Raw genomic sequence first — 24,363 nt, forward strand, 5'->3', positions numbered from 1 at the left:
ATCTGCCAATACCCCGCCTACCTCAGCGAGGAACGTGCCCAGCTTTGTCAGTTAGCATGGGGCCCAGGAAGGGAAGTTGGGTGGTCAGCAGTTCAGTGGGAATAGGGTCAAGGGAGCAGGAGGTGGGTCTCATGGACAAGATGAGCTCAAAGAGGGAATGAGGGGAGATAGGAGAGAAACTGGCGAAAGGTACAAGTTCAGGGCTAGGACAGGGGGCGGTTTGGCTTGGTGGTGAAGGGAGAGTTGTGGCAGAGACAGCTGAAGGAATGGTCTCAAGCTGGGTATGGTAGTATAGCGGTTATATTACTGGACTAGTAATCCAGAGGCCTGGACTAATAATCCCAAGAACATAAATTCAAATCCTACAATGGCAGTTTGAGAATTTGAATTCAGTTTTTTTTTTTTTTATAAAACAAACAACAAAATCTGGAAATAAAAAGCTGAAAGCAACAAGTGACCATGAAGCTGTCGCATTGTTGTAAAAACCCAACAGGCTACTAATGTCCTTTAGGAAAGATAACTTGTCATCCACACCCGGTCTGGCCTGTTGTGACTCCAGGCCCACACTAACATGGCGGACTCTTACCTGCCCTCTGAAGTGGCCCGGTCTGGCCACTCAGTTGCATCAAACCACTAGAAAAGGAAAAAAAATAAAACTGGACGACCCACTTGGCTGCGACCCAGGGATTGGATTCAGACACGACGAAGGCACACTCAGCACAGTCGACCCTGCAAAGTCCTTCTCACTAACAACTGGGGTCTGGTGCCAAAGTTCGGAGAGAGCGGTCTCACAGACTAGTCAAGCAACAGCCTTACATAAAGAAAGAACTTGCATTTATTTAGCGCCTTTTACGAACTCAGGACATCACAATGCACTTTGCACCCAATGCAGTGCTTTGTGAAGCGTAGTCACGGTTGTAATTTAGCGAAATGTGGCAGTTAATTTGCGCACAGCAAGCTCGCACGAACAGCAATGTGATAACGACCAGATGATCTGTTTTTTAGTGATGCTGGTTAAGGGATAAATATTGGCCAGGACACCGGAGCTAACCACCTGCCCCTGCTGTTCTTCAAAATAGTGCCATGGGGTCTTTTACGTCCACCTGAGGCAGACGGGGCCTCGGTTTAACGTCTCATCTGAAAGGTGGCACCTCCGACAGTGCAGCACTCCCTCAGTACTGTACTGGAGTGTCAGCCTGGGTTTTGTGCTCAAGTCTCTGGAGTGGGGCGTGAACCCACAACCTTCGGACTTACAGGAGGGAGTGCTACCACTGAGCCACATGTAGTCATACTTACAGAATCAAACCCATCAGGCAACGTCCCAGACTCCCTCATCAACATCCTTGGGTATGTCCTGTCCCACTGGCAGGACAGACCCACCAGAGTTGGGGGCACAGTGGCATAGTTGGATGGGAGCATGACAGCATTGGTAAGTGCCCACCACACAGTCCTCACGAAACCAAGGCTTGTCTTCACACTGAGGACACCCTCTATCGTGCTGTGTGGCACTACCATCATGCTAAATGGGAGAGATTAAGAACAGATCTAGCAGCTCAAAACTGGACATCCATGAGGTGCTGTGGGCCATCAGCAGCAGCAGAATTGTATTCCACCACAATCTGTAACCTCATAGCCCAGGATATCCCTCACTCTACCATTACCATCAAGCCAGGGGACCAACCCTGGTTCAATGAGGAGTGTAGAAGAGCATGCCAGGAGCAGCACCCAAATGAGGTTCCAACCTAGTAAAGCTACAACACAGGACTACATGCATACTAAACAGCGGAAGCAGCATGCTCGAGACAAAGCGAAGCGATCCCACAATCAAAGCGCTGCAGTCCTGCCACACCCAGTCGTGAATGGTGGTGAACAATTAAGCTACTGGGAGGAGGAGGCTCCATGAACATCCCCAATGATGGCAGAGCCCAGCATGTGACTGCAAAAGACAAGACTGAATCATTTGTATCCATCTTCAGCCAGGACTGCCGAGTGGATGATCCATCTCGGCCTCCTTCGGAGGTCCCCACCATCACAGAAGCCAGACTTCAGCAAATTCGATTCACTCCACACGATATCAAGAAACGGCTGAGTGCACGGGACACAGCAAAGGCTTCGGGTCCCAACAACATCCCGGCTATCGTGCTGAAGACCTGTGATTTAGAACTAGCCGCACCTCTAGCCAAGCTGTTCCAGTACAGCTACAACACTGGCATCTACCTGACAATGTGGAAAACTGCCCAGGTATGTCCTGGCCACAAAAGGCAGGGCAAATCCGACCCAACCAATTACTGCCCTATCAGTCTACAACAACAACAACTTGCATTTATATAGTGCCTTTAACGTAGTAAAACGTCCCAAGGGAAGGTTCAGGACTCGCCTACTCCCAATGGTCAGCAAAGTGATGATAGCACTATCGACAACACCTTCCAAGTGATACTTACTCACCAATAACCTGCTCACCGATGCTCAGTTTGGGTTCTGCCAGGACCACTCGGCTCCAGATCTCATTACAGCCTTGGTCCAAACATGGACAAATGAGCTGAATTCCAGAGGTGAGGCGAGGGTGACTGCTTTTGACATCAAGGCAGCATTTGACCGAGTGTGGCACTAAGGGGTCCTCGTAAAATTGAAGTCAATGGGAATCGGGGGGAAAACTCTCCACTGGCTGGAGTCATACCTAGCACAAAGGAAGATGGCTGTGGTTGTTGGAAGCCAATCATCTCAGCCCCAGCACGTTGCTGCAGGAGCTCCTCAGGGCAGTGTCCTGTGATAGATCGCTACACCAGTGCACTGCATACGTTCATATCTGCGCCCTCTGAACTTGAGGGAGTGAAGATGGGGGCTGTACCAGGCGGAATGACCAGGGTGGGAGAAAGTAAAGGTTACACGGAGGACAAGAGCATCAATGGCGAATATGAGGGATTGGTTAAGCAGATCGCCTGCTGCGAAGCAATGCGCTGAAACAGATGAAATCATTGACATATTCAATACGCAAAGCTGTTAACCCGTCAGCTGCACAAGGACTCGAACCTTAAGTAGGCTTTCCGACTTTTTACTAAGCTTGGACTTTGTGTAATTTTATTATGTAGGGTTCAGGTGCTGCTGAGTTACGGATACATTTAAACTACACTTAAAACTGTAATGAGTTAAACTGTATCAGATAACCATCTATACATTGTGTATTTGATCATATGATGGTATTAATCACATTATCAGAGGTGTTAATGAAGTAGCGTTAAATCCTGGATCTATGTACTAATTCTATCTTTGACAGCAAGGAGAGGTGAACTCATTCACTCTGGTGTTTTGCACTCCCTAGGTAGTGAGTTTGGTTTGTTTACCGGTCAACAGAATCTGATCTGGCTAATCTCAAAGATCAGATACAGGCCATAATTCTCGGCATCGAATATCCCTTCGATGCGGTAAATCTTTGTCCAGTTCGCAGAAGGAACTAGGGTAAAAAGGGGGTTAAAGATTCATTGGATACTCTTTAGTTAATGGATAGATTTAGCTAGCCACAGAATTATTGCAGTACGGAATGAGGTGAAATGACCAATATAAATTGCACTGGATCTGTGGCAGTGCCAGGGCCAAATCTGTAGTTGTACGGACATCGTAGAGTGCCAGTACCGACTAATTACACTCTCTAGTTGTGAAATTCATTCATGAAGAAAAAAAATGACACCAGAAATGATTGCTGAGAGATACACAGCAGAACCAGACAACCAATGCCTCAGTAAAAGCTAGCAGCAGACAGTGAAAGCCAGCATCAATCTTCAGTGCTGAGCTGGTACTGACAAATGGGATCGCGTGTTCAAATAGCCAGAGGATTGTTCAGGCTTCATAACAGCCAGTAGGAAATGCACGGCATTGTGTTTAATCACTCACCTTGTAAATCTCATAGTTTAACTCCAGTCCCTCCTTCTCATCATACATGGTGTATGAGTGAATGAGTAATCCAAATGGTCTGAATGAGGCGTCCTTTTCCAGCTGCACAATAAACTCATCAAGGTTGATGCAGTAACCAGCTGGGATAAATTCTAACACTTTACTTTCAACATTATCAACCTAGACAGGAACAAATTGTTCACAGTAAACTACAGGGCTTTATGCACAAAGGAAGCAGTTTTTCTTTTCCCGCCCTCGAATATTCTTTTCTTGCAGCATACTGGGGTTTCTTATTGATCCCAGAGCTCAAAATGTAGAAACTATTTGATGTCCATCTCTACATAAAATCCTCCTTGGCAATGCTGCCATGTCCCAGTCCACTGAAATCAATGGGTAACACGAACAGCAACACCTGTTAATTCGCAGTTCCTCCAGAGGGGACACTTTTACCTCAGTCTGTTACAACAAACAGCTGAAAGACAAACCGTTTCCTCCTCCTCACCAGGAGAGGCTCTGCGGGATTTATTAGTGATCTAAACAATCTCCTCAGAGTACCGCAAACATAATTACAAAACAGCACTATTAGTTCAGTTAAACAAATTTAATCAATGACGTGGCTCTTCTAAAATGTTTCTATCTGCACATCATTCCTCAGTTAAAAAATGTTTTTAAATGGATGAAATGTCGGCCAGATGTTTGACTCTTAAATTCACAACTGCAGGAACGGAGGGCTGACCAACAGCCCCAGCACTCCAAGCATGCATGGTCCTATTTCAGGTCTCTCTTGGTGTCAAAGCAGTGAAGGCACGCTTTAGAAATCTCTGCCCTCCCCCCTTGAAAGTGCCGACTCTTGCTGCGGTGCAGTTCCACGGGCATCAGCAGCCTTCCAGTACCTCGCCCGATTGGCTGCTCCCAGGCAGAGGACCAGTGGGGGCATGCAACCAAGGGAGGAGCGAGGAGAGGAGAAAGGAATATCGCAATCAAAGGCTGATCTTCACCTGACATCCAGAAGGACACTTTCTGGCAGTGATCAGGAGCGGGAACCCTGGCAAATCTCGCCCTCCCTAACTCAGGGGCACTGAGGCAACTGCAGCCCCCACTGCCACCACAGTAATACACACCAGAGTCAACTAGTGAAATAATGCCTTACAGAACCTTGCTTGTATGAACAGACTGCAGTACCATGATGCAGCGCATAACCTCAGCACTGCTTAGATTAGTAAGACCAAGTGAAGACAAGCAACTGATACATTTCAATAGCCTACCTCTACGTTGTCATATTTTTCTATAACTTTGCTGGAGTATTTGATATTGAAGAATGTAGTGAGGCTGCAGGTACTGTAGTACAATTGGATTTCAAGGTCCTTGTAGCCAAATACTGATTCTCTGCAGGCAAAGCAGAAATAACCACATGTTGATAGCAAATCTGCAGAAGTTAGATTTCTTTTCTCTTTACTTTAATCCAGGCCCATTTATAAATCTCAATGAGCATATTTACTAGGAGATGTTTAGTTACACAGTGGTCATGTCTAGTGCCTGATTTAAATTGGAGCTGCCTCAGCAGAAGCATTGCTATTGGGTCTGAGCTCTCAGCCCACCCATACAGCTCAGCAGTGTACTTTTGCTATTAGTGGTCTGCAAAGAAAAAGACTTGCATTTCTATAGCGTCTTTCACAATCTCAGGACGTCCCAAAGCGCTTTGCAGCCAATTAAGTACTTTTTGAAGTGTAGTCACTGTTGTAATGTAGGAAACGCGGCAGCCAATTTGCGCACAGCAAGCTCCCACAAACAGCAATGTGATGACCCCCCCGATCATCTGTTTTAGTGTACAGGCGTTTCTCGGCAGATCGAAAAGTTGCGCTTGCGACTTTGCAGAAAATGCCTGCGCAATTGCTGCTAAACCCGCCTCACTGGGAAGCGAGTTGCACTGTCGAAGCGCTTGCACTGGAAGAAGTTCCATTAACGTAGAGGGTTATTGATGAGCTCCTCAAATGATGCAACACCACAGCGTGGTTTACTCGGTCATTCAGCAGCCCTGGAAACTAGTCGATAATAACGGTGTTGGATCACAGCTGTTAACACTTAAATGGTACCAAATTATGGAACTGCTATGAAAGTTAAAAACTGAAAGACTGTGTCACAAACCATCTATATCTATTGTATATTAAATTCAGTAAATGTGGTGAACATGCCACTAAAAACTCCTGTGTCAATTCTCTTTGAATGGGATGTCCTACATTTACCTGCAATGTCGGATACACCTGTAGGTGGCACTGTGATAGGAGTTTCAGTGTTAAAAGCATCACATAACGCCTGGCATCACACAATACCAGCTATTTTAGAGGGTTAGGGTGCTGAACTATACAGTCAAAAATGGTAGAATACAAATCAATGGAAGTCATGATCAAACTACAGTGCGCTGGTCGGACCACACCTTGAGTACTGGTCATAGAGACAAAGTGTTGGAAGTAAATGTAGAGAAGAGCCATGAGGCCGATCCAGAGTGACAGATGGACTGAGTTATGAGGAAAAACTGGAGAGATTTGGGCTTTTCATCCTAAAAAGGAGGCAAACAAGATGGGACCTCAGAGGTGCAGGAAACTCTCTTAACCGGCACCTAAATATCCGGAAATCTCTCTTAACCGGCAAAATTCAGGAGTAGGTTCAGGTAAGTTTTACTATATATTAGTGGTCGTGTAACCGGGGTTCCTGGATCTGTGGCCGTGTAACCAGGGTTCCTGGGTCTGTGGCCGTGCAACAGGGACGCCTGGATCTGTGGCCGTGTAACCGGGACTCCTGCACAAGTGCCGTGTAACCGGGGCTCCTGCACCTGTGGCCGTGCAACAGGGACGCCTGGATCTGTGGCCGTGCAACCGGGACTCCTGCACAAGTGCCGTGTAACCGGGGTTCCTACACCTGTGGCCGTGCAACAGGGACTCCTGGATCGGTGGCTGTGTAACCGGGACTCCTGCACAAGTGCCGTGTAACCGGGGCTCCTGCACCTGTGGCCGTGTACGGGGCTCTCGTACCTTGGTAAGTATACCTCTCTGTAATCCGGACTTTTTGATCAACTGGCACCATGCCGGTGCCGGATAAAAAAAAAGAGTTTCCTGTATATAATGTCAGCTTGACTCAGTTGGTCGCACTCATCAGGTTATGGGTTCAAGCCTCACGCCAGGACTGGAGCCCATAAGCTGGGCTGACACCCCAATGCAGTATTGAAGGAATGCTGCAATGTTGGGACGTGCCGTCCTTTTGCAAACGTTAAAGTGAGGAGCCCGAATCGCCTGCTCAGATGGATGGTAAAGATTCCATGTCACGATTTGACCACAAGCAGGGAGTTCACCTGGTGTCCTGGCCAACATTCCACCCTCAATCAACACCAACAGTGGAAGGAGCGGTCGCAGTCCTGGGCAGCCCACTGTAGAATAGCTAGAAAGAGCCATGGGAAAAGGGACAGGAACGATACCAGGAGTAAAAGGCTGGAGTTGGGGAGAAAGGTTCAAAACAAAATTGGGCCTTCTCTCACTGGAACAGAGGTTAAGTGGAATCTAAATGGAGGTTTTCAAAATTCTGGAAGGTTTTGAGGGGGTAAATAGTGAAAGATTGTTCCTACTGATTGGTGAATCAGTAACAAGGGATTATCACTGGAAGAATGAAGGGAAAAGAAATGTTTTCACACAGGGGGTTATTAGAACAGGGAATGTTTTACCACAAGAGGCGACTGAGGCAGAGCCTGGAGTATCATTTAAATGGGAGTTGGATATAAGGATATAAAATAGAAGGGATTTCCGGTAGACCAGCCTGGCAGCTGATCAAGAGCTCCCAAGATCCTAGAACATCGGGTGCAGACAGACTCAGAAAAACATAAAACCAACAGTAAAAAAAATCAAGTGGATCAGACTCCATTGGGAGCCAGGAGTATTAAAAACAAAGATAATACAGTGCAGTGGGACAGCACCACACTCCCAGGCCCTCAGAAGGGTACACAAAGCTTCATCTGAGACCAGATAACTTAGATCGGCAGCATAAAGTTATAAAGGGATCCAGAGCCTGAGATTTTTTGGGTAGGGCTAGGCAAATCCAGTAAAAATTAATGATTTTGGTATCAAGGAGATGGATGTCCTAGACAGGCTAAGGCTCAAAACAAATAATCACCTTGGACAGATGGTATTTATCCCAGTGCTGAGACAAGGGAGGAGATTTGTGAGACACTGACAATCAATAAGAGGGAGTCAATGGACATTGGGAGATTCCATTAGGTTGGAAACAGCGTGGTGCCCAGATTCAAAAAGGGGGCAAAACAAACACAGGCAACTACAGGCCCATTAGTCTCACTTCTGTGTCAGGCGTCTGAGTTATGGGGACAGACTGAAGAAACTTGGGCAAATTCACCTCAGAAAGGTGGTGACTGAGATGGCCTTATAGAGGGATACAAGATAGTTAGAGGAATGAAAAAGATAAATCTGGAATATTACTTCAAATTAAATTGAGAGTAGGACAAGGTGTCACAGGGACAAACTGGTACAAGGGAAATTTAGGACCGTAAATGGGAAAGGACTGCAAGACCTTTCTGGATGGATGAATTAAGATGGGCCAAATGGCCTTCCTCATCTGTAAATATCTTGTGATAAAGGGAAAGGGCAAGGAAATGGGATGTGCTGTAATTCTATGGGCAGGAAAATCTAAATGATAAAAATGTGGTGGAGTATCACAAGGTGAGGGGCAACAAGCACTTTAGCAGAATGGACTCCCGGGGGGGGGGGGGGGGGGGGGGGCGCGGCGGGGGTGTAAAAATAAAGTAAAACAACGTCTGAGGGGGATTGACAGGATAGATGCGGAGAGATTGTTTCCCAACTGGGGAGTCTACAACTAGGGGTCATAGTCTCAGAATAAGGGGTCGGCCATTTAAGACTGAGATGAGAAATTTCTTCACTCGAGAGGGTTGTGAATCTTTGAAATTCTCTGCCCCAGAGGGCTGTGGAGGCTCAGTCGTTGAGTATATTCAAGGCTGAGATCGATAGATTTTTGGACTCTAGGGGAATCAAGGGATATGGAGATCAGGCGGGAAAGTGGAGTTGAGGTTGAAGATCAGCCATGATCTTATTGAATGGCGGAGCAGGCTCGAGGGGCCGTATGGCCGACTCCTGCTCCTAATTCTTATGTTATGTATGGGGCTTGCTTGGAATGGCAAGCTATCATAACTGCATGCCAAATGAGAGCAACAATGTGGTGATGCTTTAGCCAGATCCGAATATAACTGTAGGGAATCCTTGGCGTTTTGACACTGAACACATTTCCTTCCTCATTTGCCGGGTTCTCCATATGCTTTTGTTGCGCTACTTGTCCAGTCATTCTGAATTTCAGTGAACAAACCACCTTGTTGGTTTATGAAAAAACTACAAATGTAGCAGATTAGTTTGCTCCCAGCTTTTTGAGGGGAGTAGGATTACAGATCATCAAGCACTAATTGCACCGCTCTAAACCATTCACTAATCAAATCAGTGATTAGATACAGGAGGGTGGTAGAGAGAAAAAATTAGTTAAAGAAAGACTTGCATTTCTGTAGCACCTTTCACAACCTCAGGACGTCCCAAAGCACTTTACAGCCAATGAAGTACTTTTGAAGTGTGTAATATAGGAAATTTGCGCTCAGCATGGTCCCACAAACAGCAATGAGATAAATGACCAGATAATCTATTTTAGGCTTTGATTGAGGGATAAATATTGGCTGGGACACCGGGGAGAACTCCCCTGCTCTTCTTCAAAATAGTGCCATGGGATCTTTTACGTCCACCTGAGGGGGCAGACGGCCCTCGGTTTAACGTCTCATCCGAAAGACGGCACCTCCGACAGTGCAGCACTCCCTCAGCACTGCACTGGAGTGTCAGCCTGGATTTTTGTGCTCAAGTCTCTGGAGTGGGACGCGAACCCACAACCTTCTGACTCAGAGGGGAGAGTGCTACCCACTGAGCCCCAGCTGATACCGTGCTAAACCAGGCAAACTAGAACCACAAAAGAGCGCAAAGCAATCAAAAACAGCCAATTCTAGAACACAGCGTGAAAACAGAAACCAAACAAAAACACTGAAATCTTGCAACAGGCTGTACATTAGATATAGAAAGCCTATTGCCAGGATTCAATGCAAATGAATTAACACAAATCACATACTCATCTCCAAACACTTGGTGACTGTATAATGGACTGAAGCTCGTGGTTTCATCCTCCAGGTCTTCAGCGAAGCGAACTGTTAATATGAAAAACACATCATGCTGACTCTCCGCTTCAGAGAAGGAAGTGGCTGACCCGAATTCATTACTACCCAATGGTTACGTTCGCAGTTTAATATGTAGAGAAATCGTATTTCCCCAGGACTCGTCACAAACTGAATGTACTACCCCAACGAGAAGGATTTTACACTGGCTCGTGCCACAGAACATCATAAACTACTTAGCAGCACCACAGCAACATTCTTACCCCATTTCTGTTGCCCTGGATAGCACTGCTGAAGCCAGTAGCATTACCCCCCTTCTCATTCGCCCCTCCTCCCCCACTGCCTGAAGCATGCAAAGGGAGCCGTGTGCAAGTCACAAGATGATCCTGTGCTTGAAACACTTACCTAACTTCAGCCGAATAGCCTTGTTCGTGTCACACTTGTATTCTGCTAACTTCTTTTCCAGGTTCAAAAGATCTATGAAAAATAAATCAGATATTAAAAAAATTAGCAAGAATCTGATCTAGATAATCATTGCCATTTGATAAAGTGTAAGCAGTCCTGATCAAGACTACATTTTATATGTATACACACACACAACCACCTCCTGTCAGAGGTTATTCTCAATGGCACTGACCTCAGCATTGGGAGCGGGTCCCATTATCTACTAGTACACGGAGGTGGGCTCCCAGGGACTGGGAGGAGGTTCCAAGGGGCCCAGGAACACCGAGACCAGACGTGGGGTCACTAGGAGACAGATACTGGAACCTAATGGCATTGGGGGAGTGCGTTCTCAAGTATTAGAAGCACCAGGGGCGGTTATAGGACTAGGAAGCACTGGGAGTGTGGTCTAGGGGTTTGTGAACAGAGAGAGGATTGCAGGATCTCGGAGTGGGGAGGGAGAAGGTAGGAAGATGGGGCACTGGGGGTTGCTGGGGTCTGGGAGTATCGTGGGGGGGGGGGGCGAGAAAGAGGAGGGAGAGCAGGTTCTAACACCCTTGAGGAAGGGAGCCCAGGAGAATGGGACACAAACTGCCAACGTTTTGAAACAACACCCTCCATGTGCCCTCCCACCACTTTCCCATCCGCAGCAGTTTCCCATCTTTATGGTCCTGATTTCAAGCAAGCATAAAATGTTATGCTCATTAAAATTAACTGATTAATAATCACAGACTGGAGGTGGGTGGTTTTTTTTTAATGCACATTCCCAGCATACACCAGGAATGAGCTTGCTGAATTAGTGTTCAATTAACAAATTTCAAACAACGATTACTCCATAAAATGCTCCAAGTTCATCATTTATGCACTTTCAAGGTTTTTATACAGTCCCCACCGCTTACACGGAGTTGCGCCGATATCGGGCGAATGGTGCTGACCATTTCTCATTACCACAGGCATCAATTCCAAAGGCGGTGCTCAGACTGTATTAAGCACACCACCTATTGCGGGCAGCTGGAGCAGCTGCTCAGCTTCACCTTCTGTCCGCCGCCATCGCCCTGCAGCACCACTCACAGTTCAGGAGCTTGTCTCATTATTATTTAAAGTGGGTGGAGTCGAGGCTGTCTCGTCTGTACTGTAGTTCCAAATGAACTCCCAATGCATGCTTACAAATGCCTCGGATCTAGCTGGATGGGGAACCCAGAACTATTAGCCCAACGAATATTTGGCTCGATCAAACATTCCCTTCAGCACTTCCCGGAAAAACATTTTTTTTTTTGCCGAGGTGTCACTTGGTTGATTAGACAGTCAGTGGGGAAAACAAGGGGTTGTCACATCAGGTACTCTAGGACCCCGGCCCCAACACTTACACACGGGCTCTGGAAGAAGGAGAATACTCGTTTGAAGCAAAGAACTCTATAAATTTCTCGGTTACAGCGTCCACCACGTATAGCAGGCAAATCTCATCAACACCAACGGGCTCACTATAAACAGCGGGGACGGTAAAACAAAACCAACCAACTTGCATTTCTATAGTGCCTTTCATGTCCTCCGGACGTCCCAAAGCGTTTTACAGACAACGGAGTACTTTTGAAGTGTAGTCACTGCTGTAATGTAAGAAACGCAGCAGCCAATTTGCACACAGCAAGCTCCCACAAACTGACAGATACATGGCCAGATAATTTTTTTTTTTAGTGATGTTGGTTGAGGGATTGCTGTTGACCAGGACACCGGGGAGAAATCTTCAAAATAATGCTGCCGGATCTTTTACATCCACCCGAGAGGGCAGACCATCTGTTTAATATCTGGGAAAAATCCTATTAGAGACATGCCAGAGTAGAAATCACCAGATGTGGACACAATTAATATTGATACCGTCATCAGAGGACTTTTGAATACAAGAGACAGGACAAACCATTTTGAAACACTACATCTGTTGTACCTTGTCCCATGGAACAATTCCTATGGGGTTTTTAACGTTAAGTGCCCACACCTACATTTTATGTTTGTAACTGTGTGACACCTAGGGTTGCAAAGGGGTGGAAAGTTTCCGGTAAATTTTCCATGGGAAGTTTAGCTTGGGAATTTTGCCCAAAAAAGCACATGCTAGCATAATATTGTTTTTTTTGGTATTTTTCATTTTTTTCCCCCCCACAGGTCCTCTCAAAATTACTAAGAGATGGAATCTTAATTATTAAGGCATTTCTTAATCAATATATGTTTATCTTCTTACTTGGCTTGTTTTAATAATTACAAGTTTTGTGTGTGACTGTGAACAAATGTGTCCTGATTGGTTGGATGAGCGATTAGCTCCCTCTATTAGTGATGTAGCGTCGTGCGTGCATAGGTCATGCTTCCATCACATGGAGCATCGGGAAAAATGTACTCACCCTGTTGCAATCGTGCTGATCGACCGCAGTTCGACACAGAGACGAATGCCCTTTATTTCTCTGCATAGAACAATGCCACATTTACCGTCGGATGTGTGGAAACATTTTACCCCAGGCGTTAAAGATGGAAAGACTGTATACATGTGCAAACACTGTACAAAGCCATATGTAAAGAATGCCACAAAGATGCAGCAGCATTTAATCCAAATGCAACAACTTCACTCAAAGCTCACAGCAGTCAGCCCAGAGTTCCTCTGCTTCCATTCAAAATGATGGTTCACATTCAGCATCAGGCTCCTTATCATCAGCAACTCCTGGCCCACTTGGAAAGTTTTTTGATACAATGGATAACCATAGCCAGAAGAATGCAGATGAGTGCCTTGCTCGAGCTGTATATGCGACAGGCTCACACCTCATGCTCACAGCCAATGTGTACTGGAAGAGATTTTTCAATGTTATTCGCCCTGCATACTGTCCTCCCACCAGACATGCTTTGTCTACTTATTTGCTGGAGGCTGAGTATAACAGAGCCCAAGGAAAGCTCAAAGAAACGATAGAGATGGCAGACTGTGTTGCAGTTATCTCAGATGGGTGGTCAAATGTACGAGGGGAGGGCATCATAAACTACATCGTCTCCACTCCTCTCCCAGTGTTCTTCAAGAGCACAGACACGAAGGACAACAGACACGAAGGACAACAGACACATACATTGCTGATGAGCTGAAAGCGGTCATCAACGATTTTGGATCACAAAAGGTCGTTGCAGTAGTTACTGACAATGCTGCGAATATGAAGGCTGCTTGGGCTCAAGTGGAGGAGGCCTACCCTCATATTACGTCTATTGGGTGCGCAGCTCATGGGCTCAACCTGCTCAAGGACATCATGGGTTTGAGCCAAGCAAGTTGTTAAGTCTGTCAGGGGAAAACAGGTAGTTGCAGCAATCTACAACTCCAAGCAAACGACAAAGAACGAGAACACCACACTGAAGCTGCCCAGCAACACTAGATGGGGTGGCGTTGTCATATTGTACAACAGTCTTCTGGAGGGTAAGGAGTCGCTGCAAGAAATGGCAATATCCCAGTCTGGGGATATAGAAACCACCATCAAGAAAATACTGCTGGATGATGTGTTTTGGGAGAGAGTGGTTCGCAGCCTTAAACTACTCTCACTAGTAGCATCTGCAATTGCTCAGATTGAAGGAGATGACGCTGTCTTGTCAGATGTTCTCGGGCTTTTTGCTGATTTAAAAAGAACAAAATCAGCATTGCCCTACCCACATCCCTGCTGCTCAAAGCAGAGGAGAAGGCAATTGTTCAATTCATACAGACGTGTCAAGAATTTTGTGTCAAGCCGATTCATGCTGCAGCATACATGCTGGACCCAAAGCATGTTGGGAGACCAATACTTTCTGGAGAACAGATCAACAGCGCTTAGTGTGATTTCTACCCTCTCACGCCACCTCAATCTGGATGTGGGCAAAGTTCTGGGAAGTCTGGCAAAGGTCTCTACCAAGCAGGGTCTTTGGAATGGGGACGGGATATGGGAATCATGCAAGCATATCAGTGCACATACCTGGTGGAAGGGACTTTGTGCATCTGAGGCCCTGTCACCCATTGCATCAGTGACGCTCCAAATCTCACCTTCATCAGCAGCCTCTGAACGAAACTGGTCACTTTTTGGGAATACGCATACAAAGGTGCGCAACAGGCTGACTAACAAGAGAGTGGAGAAACTGGTGGCTATCCGGGCGAAACTACAACTTATTGAGCCAGATACAGAAGTGTCCACCACACAGCTAGACACTGACACAGGAGGAAATGGACACGTCAGAGAATCAGGAGGAGCAATGATGAGTAGAAGACTCAAAGGGACAAAATAAGGACAAATTACAGGCTAAATAAGCTGACGCTCTTTATTTTATTTTAGATGGGTCTTTTTTGTGGGGGTTCACTAAAGTTCAAAATTATAACCTAAATAAAGTTTTGAAAGCCTGTTTGTATTTGTATGGAACAGTATGTCTATTTTGATGACAAAGATAATATAACGGTCAGAGACAAAAACCATCAGTGAGCAAAAAAACTCAAAATTCCCCAAATTCCCATGGAAAGTTTCCTCTTATAAAAATTCCCAGAATTTTGCAACCCTAGTGACACCTGCCGGCGACAGTCAGAATATCTTTCCGGCTTCATGTACTTTGGTTACTTTTGGCCATCACGTGGATGCTGTACAATTCCCCATTAAAAAGCGGCCTCGAGTGTGCAGTTCCACTCTGGCCACTGGATGGTATCTAGGAGCATGTTTCTGAAAGGTTTCTGGCAACTAAGATACCACAGGTCTGCACTGCTCCCCGCTCAACCTGCCGCCTGTTGTTGACATCTTCCATTTCTGTCCACTCTGCTGGTTTACCCCCAATTACAGCCCTGGTCCGCCCAATCCCGTCATCTCAGACAAACGTTGGCCATCAGTAGCCGGTCTCTGCTGAGCCAGCGCTATTCCCCCACCCCCCCTCCCCACTTCGGCCTCTAGTGTTATTCCACTGGCTAACCAGACTGCTCGTGGCCCCAGTCTGCCTCTCAGCCCCTAGCCGCCCATTCTGGGCCAGCACTGTTTGTAATGTAAACTACCTGTGTAAACTTGGCGCACGAATTACACCCGGCCCCAAATAGTAGCACCACCACTGGGTGTAATTACAGCATGACAGTTCACATTACAACCGGACATAGGAACGTAAGAAATAGGAGCAGGCCATTCGCCTTTCGAGCTTGCTCCGCCATTCAATAAGATCATGGCTGATCTTCTACCTCATCTCCACTATCCCCATATCCCTTGATTCTCTTAGTATCCAGAAATCTATCGACCTCAACCTTAAATATACTCAACGACTGAGCCTCCACAGCCCACTGGGGTAGAGAATTCCAAAGATTCACCACCCTCTGAGTGAAGACATTTCTCCTCCTCTCAGTCCTAAATGGCCGACCCCTTATTCTGAGACTGTGACCCCTGGTTCTAGACTCCCCAGCCAGGGGAAACATCCTCTCTGCATCTACCCCGTCAAGCCCTGTAAGAATTTTGTATGTTTCAATGAGATCACACCTCATTCTTCTAAACTCTAGAGAATATAAGCCTAGTCTACTCAATCTCTCCTCATAGGACAATCCCCCCATCCCAGGAACCTATAATGAAAAATATAAAAATAAGGACAGAATGTCCGACTTCAAGATGGGGACTAAATTACATCTGCGCACCCTAGTCCAATTCTCCTACAACCTCTAACCCTGAAGACCACACGTGCCGTTGATTCCCCATATGCAAATGCCATAGGAGATTGACTAGTAATAAACGACTCTTGCATTTACCTTCTACCTTATCACATCGAAACTTATCAAAGCATTTCATAATGAATTACAGTTGAAGTGCTGTGACTGTTGTGTAGACAGAGTTAAATCAAATCTGTGCAATACAGAATTCTGCAAAGGACTTCAGTATATCTTCCAACTGGAAAAATGAATGTTGCACAACCACTGCTGGAACAGAGAGGGGTGAAGGGCAAGGGTTATCTCAGTATATGCACTCGATGTATGGAGAGCCACCTGGACATCTGGATAGAAGTTATTGACCCGTTTGAAAGAGGTTTGCAGATTGGCAACTTGCTCTCAATATTCAACCTAAAGGACCCCCTGGATCAAGGACGAACTTGATCAAGACTCCAGGCTGCTTTCCCCACCTCTTGTGCCAGAAAGATGCAGCGAGGCTGAACTGACGAGGTTTCGTGCTTGTGATGTTGCACGGCCGTCAGTGACATTATGAAATCATCGAAATACACGGAAGTTACAACACAGAAACAGGCCATTCTGCCCAACTGGTCTGTGTCAGCATTTAGCAGTCACGAGTAAATATTCCGAATCACATTTACTCACCTTGTTCCCATATCCCTGCACCCACCTGTCCAATCGAATCTTGAATGTTGACATCGTTTCTGCCTCAACCACAAACTCCACAGCCTCACAGCTGTGTGAAGAAGTTTCTCCTGTCCTCGGTTCTAAACCTCCTCTATTTAATCTTATATCTATGATCTCTTGTTCTCGACCCCATAACTACTGGAAACCGTCTGTTTCTATCTATCAGGTCATCATTTTAAACACTTCTATTATATCACCCCATAATTTCCATTGTTTGAACAAAAAAGACTCCATTTTACAAGTCTTTCTTCATATTTGTATTTCCACATACCAGGCAGCATCCTAGTGAATCTGCACTATACAATCTCAAGCCTCACGATCCTTCCTGTGGAGCCCAATACTACACACAGTGCTCGAACTGAGGTCTTACTAAGGTTTTATATAGGCATATCATTACCCATTGGTTTTTATAATTCTATACTTTGTGATAAAACATAGAATTCCATGAGATTTCTTTAAAAAAAAAATCTTAATCAAACCGAGGTGCTGCCTTTCATGTCCTGTGAACCTGTCCGCCCAAACCCCACAGCACCGAGCCTACTTCCATTGAGTATAATTACCGCTGGGTTTTTTAAAACCAAAATGCGTCACCTCACACTTACTGACATTGAATTCCATCGGACACTTTTTGCCCATTCCGCCATCTTGTCAATATACTTTTGCAGTCTTCTAAAGAATTAATTGTACCTCGTATTTTGACACCACTCCCTCTTAGGCCTATATCCAAATCATTGATATACACAGTGAACGGAAGAGGCCCCAGAACGGAACCCTGTGGAACACCACTACCCACTCTGGAAAAACTGCCCTTAATTCCTACTCTCCCCTCTAACCAGTTTTTAATCCAATTTGCTGTCCATCCCCTAATTCCATACAATCGCCCATGTGGTACCTTGTCAAAGGCTTTCCTAAAGTCCATGTACACTACAGCCACTGCATTTCCCCATCTACCATGTCTGTTACCTCCCTAAAGAATTCGATGAGGTTTAGCAAACCCGATCGTCCCTTTTGCAATCTGTGCTGGCTACTTCTAACTATTTTCTCTTTATCTAGATACCTGGAAATTTCATCCTTAAAAAGACTAAAATTTCCCCTACCACAGATGTTAAACGGGCCTGTAATTACTCGTTTAGCTCTTCCCTTTTTTAAAATGGGTCTTGCATTGGCCACACTCCAGTCCTCTGTCACCCACCCTCACTCGGTATGTAACACCTGCCCCTATACCTCCCCCCTTCCCACTGTCCAGGGCCCCAAACACCCTTTCCAGGTGAAACAGCGATTTACTTGTACTTCTTGCAATCTAATATACTGTATTCACTGCTCACGATGCGGTCTCCTCTACATTGGGGAGACCAAACGCAGATTGGGTGACCGCTTTGCGGAACACCTCCGTTCAGTCCGTAAGGGTGACCCCGAGCTTCCGGTCGCCTGTCATTTTAATTCTCCGCTTCACTCCTACTCGGACCTCACCGTCCTTGGCCTCTTGTATTGTTCCACGGAAGCTCAACGTAAACTCGAGGGACAGCACCTCATCTTCCGATTAGGCACTCTGCAGCCTTCCGGACTCAATATCGAGTTCAACAATTTCAGATCATAACCTCGGCCCCTATTTCATTTTTTCTTGTAATTTTTCCACTCCTCCCCCCCCCCCCCCAACTTTCCTTTTGTTTCTCTCTCACACCTGGCAGCTATCTCTTGCCCTGCCAGTACACTTTACACCTAATCTCAGCCTATTACCATCTCATCTAGCTTCTAATACCTTTTATTGTCTCTTTTTTACTTCTTTTGATTCTTTTGTCCGATCGCAGCCCTGCCTCCGATCTTTTCTTTCCAGTTTTGAAGAAGGGTTCGACCCGAAACGTCAACTCAAATTTCTGTCCACGGATGTTGCCTGACCTGCTGAGTTTTTCCAGCATTTTCTGTTGTTATTTTTCACTCGGTATAGCCCTGAAGCATCATTTCTAGGGCCGCGGTAATTTCCTCTCAGGATCAGAGGTGTCCCAGCAGACCTTGCTGCTTCATCTTCCTTTGGCCAAAATTTCCCTTTTATCCATCATCACCTCACTCTCAACTACTTCAGGATTCACTTCCTCTCCAAAGAGAAAGACCGATGGAAAGTACATCGTAAATACCTCCGCCATTTTCTGATCATCTACAAATATCCTCTCCTCTCCTCTCAGGGGTCTCGCCTCGCTTTTAACAATTCTCTTTTTACTGATGTGCTAATGAAATATATTACTGTTCCTTTTGATGTTTCTCGATTTTTCTCCTCCTCATACTCCCCTTAGCTTTCCATATCCTGCTCTTAACAACTTTATTTTCCATATTCTCCTTCAGTTTAAAAAAAAATGTTTAGTCTCCATTAGGACCTCATCTTTCATTTTAATTTAGTTTGTACCCTCTATTTATCCACAGCATCCTAAAACTAGTAGCTTCCTTCTTAGTGGAATATACTTAGTCTGTACCTTTGCCATCCCTTTTTAAAAAAAAAGAAAACAACATCCCACGATTGCTCGACAGTCCACCTCCCCTCAGCGAGCTCGCTCCTCACCTCTCCAGAATCTGCCCGAATCCCAATACTGACGATTCATTTTTGTTGGATCTTAAGCCCCATCATACTGTGGTCACTAGTCGAGGTACTCACCCACATTTAACTCATCTACCTCATCTGTTTCATTACTCAGAACCAGATCTCGCAACACCTCTGCCCTTGCAGGCCAACAAACACATTGCTCGAGGAAGGAGTCCCGGACACATTGCGGCAATTCAAATCCCTTTTCTCCATTTACTCTCTCTGTCCCAATCATAAAGTGGACGATTAAAATCTCAAAACAATAATTTTGTTATTCCTACTCATCTCGCTAAAGTGACTGAAGATTTCCTTCTCAATTTCCTTTCCACAATTTGGAGGTCTGTAATACACCCCGACTAATGTAACAAATCCTTTTTAATTTTTGAGCTCCAACCATATTGACCATCTGTCCCCTGCCTTGTCTACATCGACCCGCTCTACAGCCTGTATTCGCTCTTTAACCAATACTGCCATTCCACCTCCTCTCTTATCTCTACTGTCCTTCTCCACTATATTAAATCCCAATGTTTATTTTCCCCTCTCCTCCAGTCTGTAGCCGGTTTCTGTTAATGCTTTAAGTCCAGTCCTTCCTGTAAATTGCTTCCAATTCCCCCAGTGCAAATCCCTCCATGGCCTCACCCTTTCCCATCTCTGTAACCTCCTCCAGCCCTACAACTCTCCGAGATCGCTGCACTCCTCGAATTCTGGCCTCTTGTGCATCGTCCTTCGGACCACCATTGGCGGCCATGCCTTCAGCAATCTAGGCCCCAAGCTCTGGAATTCTCTCCCCAAACCTCTTCGCCTCGCCACCTCTCTCTCCTCCTTTAAGATGCTGCTTAAAACCTCCCTGTTTGACCAAGCTTTTGGTCACCTGCCCTAATGTCTCCTTCTTTGGCTCACTGTCTATTTTTGTCTGATTACGTTCCAGTGAAGCGCCTGGGATGTTTTCATACGTTAAAGGTGTTCTACAAATGCAAGGTGTTTTCATTTCCCACACTCTGCAATACATGCATTTAACACTACTCATTTCTACATGATTCTTTTTGTCCAAACTATCCCTTCCATCTTGCTTTCCTGGCCGGCCTCCTACCTTGCACCCTCCGTAAACGTGAGCTCATCCAAAACTCTGCTGCCCGTATCCTAACTCGCACAAAGTCCTGTTCGCCCATCACCCCTGGGCTCGCTGACTTACACTGGCCCCCCTGGGCTCGCTGACTTACACTGGCCCCCCTGGGCTCGCTGACTTACACTGGCCCCCCTGGGCTCGCTGACTTACACTGGCCCCCCTGGGCTCGCTGACTTACACTGGCCCCCCTGGGCTCGCTGACTTACACTGGCCCCCCTGGGCTCGCTGACTTACACTGGCCCCCCTGGGCTCGCTGACTTACACTGGCCCCCCTGGGCTCGCTGACTTACACTGGCCCCCCTGGGCTCGCTGACTTACACTGGCCCCCCTGGGCTCGCTGACTTACACTGGCCCCCCTGGGCTCGCTGACTTACACTGGCCCCCCTGGGCTCGCTGACTTACACTGGCCCCCTGGGCTCGCTGACTTACACTGGCCCCCTGGGCTCGCTGACTTACACTGGCCCCCTGGGCTCGCTGACTTACACTGGCCCCCCTGGGCTCGCTGACTTACACTGGCCCCCCTGGGCTCGCTGACTTACACTGGCCCCCCTGGGCTCGCTGACTTACACTGGCCCCCCTGGGCTCGCTGACTTACACTGGCCCCCCTGGGCTCGCTGACTTACACTGGCCCCCTGGGCTCGCTGACTTACACTGGCCCCCTGGGCTCGCTGACTTACACTGGCCCCCTGGGCTCGCTGACCTACACTGGCCCCCCCTGGGCTCGCTGACCTACACTGGCCCCCTGGGCTCGCTGACCTACACTGGCCCCCTGACCTACACTGGCCCCCTGGGCTCGCTGACCTACACTGGCCCCCTGGGCTCGCTGACCTACACTGGCCCCCTGGGCTCGCTGACTTACACTGGCCCCCTGGGCTCGCTGACCTACACTGGCCCCCTGGGCTCGCTGACCTACACTGGCCCCCTGACCTACACTGGCCCCCTGGGCTCGCTGACCTACACTGGCCCCCTGGGCTCGCTGACCTACACTGGCCCCCTGGGCTCGCTGACCTACACTGGCCCCCAGTCTGCCATCGCCTCAATTGTCTTCAAATCCCTCCATGGCCTCGCCCCTCCCCATCTCTCTAACCTCCTCCAGCCCTACAACCCTCCAAGATATCTGCGCTCCTCCAATTCGGGCCTCTTGCGCATTTTATTGTCTCCACCACTGGCAGCCGTGCCTTCAGCTGCCTAGGCCCCAAGCTCTGGAATCGCCTCCCTAAACCTCTCTAACTCCTTCTTTAAGACGCTCCTTATAACCTACTTCTTTGACCAAGCTTTTGCTCACCTGTCTTAATATTTCATGCGGCTCGGTGTCAATTTTGTTCGATAACATTCCTGTGAAGCACTTTGGGACGTTTCCCGACGTTAAAGGTGCTATATAAATGCAAGTTGTTGTTGGTGCTTCCTTCAGTCTTCCTCCCCCCCTTTATAACTGGTCCATTTGATTTTATTCCTCTACTCCATGTCCATTTTGCAAAATTGTTGTCTGCACAAATGTTACCCTCATCTATTTCTTGCTTCTCTAGTAGTTGTTCCTGGTTGGTTTTATTTTCTCAACCGTCTGGCCATGCTGATTTAAATAGCTCAGCACTTCCCCATTTATCCAGTACATTAGCACACTGCCTGCTCAGATGTTGCCTGTGGAATAGCTCCCAGAGCTGGTGCCAATGCTCCTCTTCCGGACACCACACGTTCAGCCGGGCATCGAGTTCCCTACTCGGCTTGTTCTTCCCTATTCTGGCGCACGGCTGGGGAGGCATTCCTGGGATTATCACCTGTGAAGTCCGGCTCCCAAGATTGCTTCCTCAGATCAGCAGGAGCACGATCACAACTGATGGGAAATATGAGTTTTGTTCAACTCCCTCTCCTGCATCTGCAGTACAGGGAATTCTGTGACCCATCTTTCGCAAGTTACAAGGGTTGATTGCTGCAACTGGAAAAATTGCTTTTAAACTTTTGCTAGTTGACTATATAAATAATATAAAATGGAAGTATACTGTAATAAAAACAAGGACAGAACAATGAAATTAAAATAAGGACCTTATAAGGCCCTGGTCCAACTATGCCCCACCCTCCAACCCTGCTTTCACCTGGAGACTATACCATGGGACATGGGCTGGTTATATTAAAGTCTTGCATACAGCAAGCATGCTCTGTCACACATTTCCTACAAAGCTTCGGTGACTCCTATGTGAAGTAAAATAACTTTAACCCAACTTTAACCCAGGCCAACTTATTGTACCGTGCCTAATTGGGTTACTCCCCCCAACCTGACTGGCTCCCAATCCTGACTCCCACTGTCAAGCGCTGCCGGTGACCATGGAGACATTAAAACAGGCCAGAAACAACCCAACAGCCAAGTACAAATACAAGAAAGATTAACTTTTAAACAAGGATTCTTCCATAGGATCATTTACACTTTCTACCTATTGCACTCAGCTGACAACTACAGGAAGAAATCAATGTTGAAGGAGTTTTTTTTTGGGGGGGGGGGGGGGGGGGGGGGGGTGGGGCGGGAAGAGAAGAAAGAAAGATAAGAGGAAGAAAAAAAGTCTCACATGCAACTCAGACACACGCACACAGTTCTGTTACTGGACCAGCGTAGCGAGTTGTGAAATTGAATTCAACAAATCTGGTCATTTGTGGACCAGTGCCAGAAAAATAACCATAACAGAGATTGTTGTAAAAAAAACCCCCCCACGAATGGTTCACTCGCCCACATCCCAAGAACAAATGGGAGAAATAGAGGCATGCACCGAGAGAAATGCAGAGACACACTCAGTATTCTTTCATAGATCCAATAGTTTACATGCAATAGTATTTGTGAATTGCAAGAAAAATGGAAGTTAGAGTTGAAATATTTTCAAAGTTAGAATCAATCTCCTGTGGTGTGGCAGAGGCAAGACCAAACGCAGCCTTCACGTGGACGGAAGGCAAAGGTCAGGAGATAATTGGCCCAGACCATGCAGGTGTCATTCAGTCTCCATTTTAAAGTCGGACAATTGCGACTTATGTTTTATTCCTATATCCACATTTATGATGGAAGCTGTTTTGGTAAACGTTATGCTGTAATGACCCCTTCCTTCCTGCCAGTGGCAGCAGCGTAGCACCAGAGGAGCAGGAGGGTGTCATTTAAAGCGTGACAAGTTTACTGGGGCACAGAAATCTATACAATGGAAAAACGTCAACAGGAAGCGCACAGAGGAGATTTTTTTAATCGGTTATATAAAGACATATATACCTTACTACTTACACCAGCATGAGCGAGTTGGCAGCACGCTCACCAGACAGAAACATACAGATGTTGGGGGTCACACTGGAGAAGCATAATGGACTGCTGCGAAAAGGGGTGCGTCAGAGCAGCAGCAGAGGTCCCTGCAGCTAAGCTGGAGTGATTCAATACGTTTGTCAGCGCAATACTGCCAATGATTTGTTTATGGGATGGTGTCAATTTGCAGCTTTTGTCCGTTAAGCATGATGATACAATCGCCAAACCACGGTTTCTTAAAACAGCTAAGAAATGCTGCGACTGTGTGTGAAGGGGAAATCACTCGAACAGATGGTCTTCTTGCTCAATAAAGAGATAAGGATGGTCAGGCATACAGGCACGTCTGTTTGTTGACTTGACACAGCAGTGCACAGTGTTAAATCAAGGTGAAGCTAGCATGGGAAGGAAGACAAGACTAGCCAGTGCCAAAGAGAGACATAATTAAGGAACATGCTTGGGTGCTGCTAGGTTCCCAGTGATGTCCCAGAGAGTGTGGGAATAAAAGGGG

At 46.7% G+C, this 24,363-nt stretch overlaps 1 protein-coding gene across 3 annotated transcripts in view; it reads right to left on the reverse strand.

Moving 5' to 3' along the window:
* hat1 (histone acetyltransferase 1) overlaps positions 1–24,363 on the reverse strand; it is a 92,114-nt gene that overhangs the window by 47,894 nt on the left and 19,857 nt on the right. For all 3 annotated transcript variants that reach the window (XM_085972654.1, XM_085972655.1, XM_085972656.1), the window contains exons 2-5: positions 10,508–10,579; positions 10,060–10,135; positions 5,154–5,274; positions 3,889–4,068 (exon numbers count right to left, since the gene is read on the reverse strand). In XM_085972654.1, the coding sequence (XP_085828780.1) occupies positions 3,889–4,068; positions 5,154–5,274; positions 10,060–10,135; positions 10,508–10,579 (449 nt within the window). The remainder of the gene's footprint in view (positions 1–3,888; positions 4,069–5,153; positions 5,275–10,059; positions 10,136–10,507; positions 10,580–24,363) is intronic.

Source organism: Somniosus microcephalus, chromosome 33 (assembly GCF_052327205.1).
Source record: "Somniosus microcephalus isolate GS21.2 chromosome 33, FLI_Smic_1.0, whole genome shotgun sequence".
NCBI lineage: Eukaryota > Metazoa > Chordata > Chondrichthyes > Squaliformes > Somniosidae > Somniosus > Somniosus microcephalus.